A 7,626-nucleotide genomic window follows, 5' to 3' on the forward strand; every position below is an offset into this window, starting at 1 on the left:
GTCTGCATCTTGCAATGGTAGATTCGATCTTGTTAAGTGTTGAAGAAAAAGTAAAGGGCAAAAGAGATTTAGAGTTCACTCATCAGATTATATAAAGAGGAAATTCTATTTGAACAATCTATTTGCACAATTTATTGCTGATTTCAAATAGCATAACATCCAACACTTCTAGTTCATTGTAAAAAACAAAGTTGGAGACTTTTCTCGAAATTTATATTCAAACTAACCCTCATTCTCTCATTCTCTCATTTTTTTTATCATCAAAACACAGTTGGAGAGTTGGAGACTCGCATGTACAACCAAATGCATAGACAACCTAAGCATCAACTTCTCAGAATCAACAAGACTATCTCATACAATTCTAATCTTCCCTTTAAAATATTTTTATTTTTATCGATTCGTCCCTTTTATAGTAATTTCCAACATCTTTTAAGGTGACAATTTATTTCTTAAAGGATGCTATATATGGTATGGTAGCGATCCATTCAAAAATGAAAATTTCATTAAGAAGGAGAGAACAAAATCATTAAAATCTATACATTAATTAAAGTTTGTAACTATACATTATCTGTGGTCTTCATGAGTTGGTTGTTGTTGCACAACCAAAACTGAAGCCGTAGTATCTGCATCATGTGAAGCAAGCAAATCACCAATGACCCCTAACTCTGAATATTCAGTCCAATGCTCCAACCCATAGGTCTGAGAAGATGTAACTCCATAGCGTCTACCAACTAAAATAAAATCAAATTTGTTGGCTATATCTTTGATGAGAAACGTTGTCTGAGATGCATCTCCTATAGTAATCTCTTGATATCTAACATTCTCTAGATTAACATGAGCTCCACTTATTTCCCTCATCGCTTCATCATCAATCATTTGATCCCAATTCGAGGAATCTTTGTCGTGTGCCATCAACCTGAACACAAACAAACTATTCTCAACATCTTTGGCAAACCTCTTAGCCAAGCACAAAGCCTCTCTATCATCAGGTCCACCCAAGAAAACCATGGCCGCACTTATTCTTCTTGAGTTGAAGCTAGGGCCACGGTTCACCAGAATCCCAACAGAGCAAGGTGCCCTGTCTAAAATCCTGGCGTTAAGTGCCCTTATGTTGCTATCCTCTGACTCAACTGAACCATCCCCTCCCCATTTCACATGGAACGGAAGCACTATAAGGGCTGCGTTTTTGTCCAAAGCAAGGTTGCACACATCTTCATTCATGAACATCGCTGGGGATATGGCAGTGTAGGTGTTGGCAGTGACAGCTCCAACATAGTCACGTTCGAAAAGGTCAAACGCTACAATGAGTTCCCCGGAATAGTTGTAAGATGATGATCCTGAACTTTGCTGAAGTTTGTGTGAAATAAAAATGGGATTGGACCTTCCAACTAGCTCCATGAGGTGCAAAATTTCGGCCACCAGTGTGTTATCCGGTGCCGGGGAGCAAAACTCGAGCACGTTCTTGATGTGAACCGAGTGCCATGGCTTGTGGATGCATGCAACTATCCGAAGCTCACTGTGTTTCAAGCTCATGATGTTCCTACTCTGGTACCCTGCGTATTTCCTTGAAGGGTCGTACAATGCCTTCACACCAAACCTCGAAGCTGTACCTAGGACCAACACTGAGACGACCATAACATCAACTACTATTCTCTTTTGCACCTGAAAATAGTTAAAGTAGTTAGAGTTAGTTATTGAGTTCAACTACCGAACAAAGAATCGTGGGACATGTTATGTTTTCATAAAATGCAGACAAGGTAGTTACCATTGCATCGTAGACTAGGAGATAGGAGCAGATATCGACAACCCCTTTGCAGCTCAAAATGAGAGCAAGACAAAAGCCATCCTTGAAGGGAATCTTACAGTATTTGCAAATTCCGATGCAGAGAAGCCAGCGAACGAGATGCACCATGATGATGAGACCAGAAATGACCATTACGAAGGAGAGAGAGTTACATTTGGTGAGATCGACCTTCATGGTGACACATGTGACAAAAATGGAGCAGAGGAACCACTTGGAGAACAATTCAAGTTGGGTAACGAGTGCAGAGCCCAAAGGAGGACCCTCGGGGACTGCAAGACCAAAAATAACAGCTCCTACTAAGAAGGGTTCACCGAAAGTCTTGGCAAAGTAGCCCAATCCCAAGAACATTACTATGATGGCGTAGATGTATGCCTTGTTCACCGATCTACCTTCTGGGGTCCTCTTCACGATCCACCTCATTGCAGGACGACCGATCAGAAGAATGAACATTACGTAAGCAAGAAATCCCGTAACGTTTCTAATACGGATAGACATCATCATGTCCTGTCTGCCAAAATATGCAGCACCAATCCCTGCCCACAGTCCACCTGATAAAATACCAATGTTATTACAAAACTTTCATTTATGTTTCAACAATTTATTTAAACTTTAATTCACGTATTAATTTAATGAAAACATTGTACCTATTTAACTAAAGTGTTGTGATATTGAAAAAAAAAAAAAGAATGTTACGTATCTCTACTAGTTATAATACGTGTACCCCACATAGAGATATACCTTAATGATTTTTTCATATATATTTCAATAAGCATTTAATTCAGACTGTGCCAGATTTTCGGTTTGGAGTATCTTTGTAAGGATTTGTAATAGAAAAAAAAAAGGTTAAAACAAAGAAAGTATATAAGATAAAATCAGTTTATGAGTAAATAAATTTATAGGAATATTATCATAATTTTTTATTTTTTATTTATTTCTGCATAGATTAATTTTGACTTATGTTCAGTTCAGATTTACTTCAGATTTGTATAGTTTTACGAATTTTAATATAATGTTCAATTGTTAAACAAGAATGTCAGCGTTGCATGCATAAAAAAATGTTGTTAAACTTTGATATTATATATATTAATGAGTGATTGAAATTAATCATTTATTTATAGAGAGGACCAAAACTGTTTAATTTTGGAAAATTGAACGGTGAAATCCACCACTACAATATAACAGGGATCAGAATTAAACATTTACTAAATTAGAGAGACAACATTAGATTTAACTTACGAAACAACTTTCTTTTTCTAAAATATAAAGAAAATTTGTTCAAACAGACTCATACTATGTCATGCATCACATTCTTAATTTTGATGTAACAGCGTCGATTGGTACCTGCAACATCGTTGACAAAAGCTGCGGAGAGTGCGAGGCGTCCGAGTTCAGAGTTGAGGATTCCGATGTCATTGAGCAACCATGAAATGACAGCGAAGGAGCAACTACTATGAGATATGAAGACCACAGGCAAAATAGAAATGTCCTCTCCGAGGATCCTCTCCCACGTGGAATTCAAAAAGTCCATGCTCCCACACCCCACCAATATGGGAATTGTATAGCAGCAAAGCCCTATCACCCAAGCCTTTCTCCCTGTTTTCGTGATCAAGCTTAGGTCCATCTGCACCGAGTTCAGGAACAGGTAGAATGAGTATCCCAACGATGACAGTGTGCTTAGGATGTCTGGACTCCCGAACGGGAACAGCATCTTCTTGTACTTTTCAAATGGTCCTGTCGGAATTGATGGCCCCATCAGAAACCCTGTCTGAAGAACAAAAAATTGATCTCAATTCATCAACAATCTATCTACATATAGAACACAACAATTTTTTTTTTTTTTTAAGTCTGGGTCACTTTTTTGAACATGAAATTATAAAATGAGGTTATTTGACTATGTATTTATAAATTAGGGTCGAATGGGGTGATTTATGTCAACTTCAAAGGTGAAGTCATTATATTTTAAAACGGTTTTTTTTTTTTTTTTCAATTATGACCAAAGTTGTTAGTTGTGATGACGATTTCTTTTTTCTATTCTGAAAGAAGTCGTTATGAGTTGTAGCGACATTGAGATGAAGTCTAGGAGTTCTGATAACTTCTATTTAGATATAGGTTTGGATTCGACCGACTTTACTCAATTTTGTAAATTCTTGATCAATCAATCCTATTTTATAATTTCTAGAAAATAAGTGACCCAAATCTGAAAATTAATCCAACAAAAGGGTACTAGATACCAACCATGACTTGTGAAACGAAATAAGGGACCCCTAATCGACTGAGAATGAAATGAAAGCCTTGCGTGACCACGAAGATGATAACTATTTGAAGCTCAAGCATTGTGTATGAATATTGTGTAGGTAATGCACTTCCATGTTGAGTCCATATGCCATCGGATATGATCTTCATTGGATGATGCACGCACACATTGTAGGCCTCAAATCCCAACTCTGGCACTTCGTGCAATAACGTCACTGAAGAGAAGAGTGTTTGGTTCGCCTCCATCTTCTTGGCACACGCAAGGCCTTGAAAAAGGTCACAACAATTGAACAAATATGATGAGTTCTTTGCTATGAAGGGAAAAGATTATCAGGTAGATTCATGAAAAGCAGAATTAGGGTTTGCAATGAACACCAAGGTTTTGGTTTTGCAAAACCTTGGTGTCAGCAAATTTGTCATTCGTTGATTTGGGGTTCGCAACTTGATTACATTGCTTAGTTTTTGTACAATAGTTTGTTAGCTTTGCCATCTACGAAACAACTTGTCAATGTTTTTTCCATGGCGGATAATGTTTCTTAACATCTGTACTTTGTTTAAGTTTGGGGAATCGTTTTTCTTCTCGCTGGATTTTTATTTATTGTCTTTTTAAGGCCTCGAATAATCTTTTTCATTCCTATAATTTCACACATATGTAATTTTGGTACCATAAAAAGTTAATTGCATATTTAGTTTTCCGGATCTTCGTAACTTAACCATTTTAGTCCAACATAATTACTAAAACAAAATGTTAGCCAGTTTTAGTAATAACATATAAAGTTTATTATTAGACATTGTTATTAAATTTCTAAGAAAATAAATCACTAATTAGTTTATAACAAAAAAATACATTCAAATGTTTTTTTTAATTTATATTAGATATTAGTGGTGGATCGAAATTATTTAATTATGAAAACTTTAAAGATTAAATATGTAGTTTAATTGATAAAAGAATTGAAGTTGTGTATTTATTGACGAAAGAGGATACACTTTAGGGTGGGTTAGGTCACATCAAGTCGATTTGGATAGTGCCTATTAGTTATTCATGTCACATTAAAAGAATTTATCTTATTATCTACTATCCATTTGTTGAGTTCTTGTTTGAAAAATATCCATGATTTTTTTTTTAAATTTATAAGTATCCATAAAGTTGTCAAAACGCTCAATCCGTTGGTGAGTCAACTCAACCCGACTCAATAATTAATGAATTCAAGAAATTTGAGTTCGGCACAACCCATCATGGGTTGGTGGATTAAATAGGTTGACTCAATAAAAAAAATTACAAATTTTTTTCTTCAATTTAACATTTTTTTAATATGTAACCAAAATTCAAAAAGTCCAAACCTATTTTTTTTTTCTCATTTTAAACAATAAATAAATCATTCATCCCAAAATTGAAATCATAATTCTAAAGAAAATAGATTATATATTACTACCTTAGGGAAAGAAAATGACTAATGAAAAACAAAGGTAAAAAGGTGAATGAAGTGTCATAGGTGTGAGTTTCTCTCTCCCAAAATTTAAAAAGAAAAAGTTTGTTTGTGTTTTGAGTTGGATATTAAGTCAAAAGTGATATGGGTTTTTTTTATGTCCGGATTGATGAGCCAACCCGATTCGCCACTGGTTCAACTCGAGTGAGTTAGGTTCTTAGTGGGCTAATTGACTAATAACAGAGAAAGGCACTCGCATTCATATAATCTAATTAGTTTGGGATAAAAATGTAATTTTATTTTTTAATGAGTGGTGATACAAGTAGTATAATACTCACCCCTGACCTGGGAATGAGCAGGTACTAACTTATCCGCTACTTGTAGATACCCATTCAATGTATCCTCTTGTTAACCGTGACAAATTTTAGTCACAAATATCTATGGATATGAATATTTTTGTCATATCTAATCTAGTCATATCGACAAAAAGGAGATGACAAAAAGGATCTACTACTAGAATTATATCTAGAAGAATTCATGAAAATTAGATTCGTCAATGAACTTACAATTGAGCAACATTTTAAGTAGCATAAAAATAATTTAGACCATGTATTATTATTATTATTATTTATTTTCATTGTGCTTACGTTTGTGTAAACTTTTTGACTTGAATTTGGCAAGTACTATAACTTTTAAGCTTGAAGCAAATCTAGCCTTAAATATAGGCTTCTCCAAATTAAGAATTTAATTCATATTTATATCAAGTCATATGCTTAGATCTACATGCTCACAGGCTTCTCCAAATTAAGAATTTAATTCATATTTATATCAAGTCATATGCTTAGATCTACATGCCCACAGGAGTATGGGGAGGAGAATTTGGTGCAATTGTTTCTTAAATTTGAATTTCAAATTCAAATTTTACTGCAATCTCTTTACGTCTAATTTGAAAAGTCTCTTATTTATGCTCTTCTACAAGCTTTGCAAGGAATCTCCTTTAGCTTTTCCTACAAGTTAGATGAGAGAGGACAAAAATAAGTGTGTCTGTGGATATTCGTGGATAAATATTTACAAATATTTATTATCTACGGGTAACAGATATTTTAATACTTGTTTATTAATCAGCTCGGATACAAATATCATACTATCTATACCCGTAGATATCCGGTATCCGCAAAAAATTAAAATTAAAAGTAATTTATATTTTATTAAGTTAAATTTAATTAAAATTAAAATTTAATTTATATTTTATTTGTAAGACCCACTTTTTCTACTCTTATGTTTAAGGGTCTACCCTAATCTGTTGGGCCTAAGGCTGGTCCATAGGGTGCCCCAAAACCCCAAAACCAGCCCTAACCCTCTCATTCTAACACTTTGTAGAAGTTGTTTCTCTTCCCCTTAGAACTGCCTACGCGAGCTCTGCTAGGGTTTGGTTCCCGTTCCTCGTTGAGCTAGAGAAACCCATTTCTCTTCCACGTAAGTTGGTTCTCAACTCATACCCTTCCTCTTCTGGTTTGATTTTTCATGGTTACAGTTAAGGTTTGCCTTAGTAACCTCGTGTTCAATTTGTACCAATGTTTTCAACTCGCGAATATGGTCCTGGAGCTTTTTTGCTCAATTGTTTGGGAGTCTGTGTCTGTTGCTAGCAATTTCCAGGTAAGGGAAGTTAGGGTTTTCGCATTTTTGTAATATGTTGATGTTTGGCTGCTGTTTCTTGATTTAAAATGTTGGATTGATGGTTATGCTTGCATGAGATTGAACTGGTTGTGACTCTGTGCTATTTTCTTGGTGCTATCTTGGATTATTTGTACGAACAGTGGAAGAACCCGATATTCTCGCCCAAGCGAGCAGCTCTCGCCTAAGCGAGAGTACCAAGAACCCTCCCAGGTTTTAGTTCGCGTTGTCGCTCAGGCGACGAGCTCACATTTTGAGCGAGAAGACATCTTGCTCAGGTGAGGAGGTCTCGCCTAAGTGAGAACACGCGAAAACCTCATTGTTCCACTGCTCGTGCTCTCACCTAGGCGAAAGGAGCTCGCCTGAGCGAGAGAACCTCTCTCGCCTGAGCAAGGGCTTCTAGCCTAAGCGAGAACTGGGTAGGGACGTGCTCTGATGTTGTTTCCTCCTATGTTCTTGGTTGATAGT

The 7,626-nt window shown here is 35.8% G+C and overlaps 1 protein-coding gene across 1 annotated transcript; it reads right to left on the bottom strand.

Moving 5' to 3' along the window:
- Window positions 1-557: 557 nt before the first annotated feature.
- Window positions 558-4,469, bottom strand: LOC114188396 (cation/H(+) antiporter 4-like). The gene is made up of 4 exons (XM_028076982.1): window positions 4,040-4,469; window positions 3,146-3,569; window positions 1,766-2,352; window positions 558-1,662 (listed from the first exon to the last, which is right to left on the bottom strand). Exons 1-4 carry the CDS (start codon window positions 4,301-4,303, stop codon window positions 565-567), a joined length of 2,373 nt encoding a protein of 790 aa, XP_027932783.1. The 5' UTR covers window positions 4,304-4,469; the 3' UTR covers window positions 558-564.
- Between the last annotated feature and the right edge of the window lie 3,157 nt (window positions 4,470-7,626).

Source organism: Vigna unguiculata, chromosome 6 (assembly GCF_004118075.2).
Source record: "Vigna unguiculata cultivar IT97K-499-35 chromosome 6, ASM411807v1, whole genome shotgun sequence".
Classification (NCBI taxonomy): domain Eukaryota; kingdom Viridiplantae; phylum Streptophyta; class Magnoliopsida; order Fabales; family Fabaceae; genus Vigna; species Vigna unguiculata.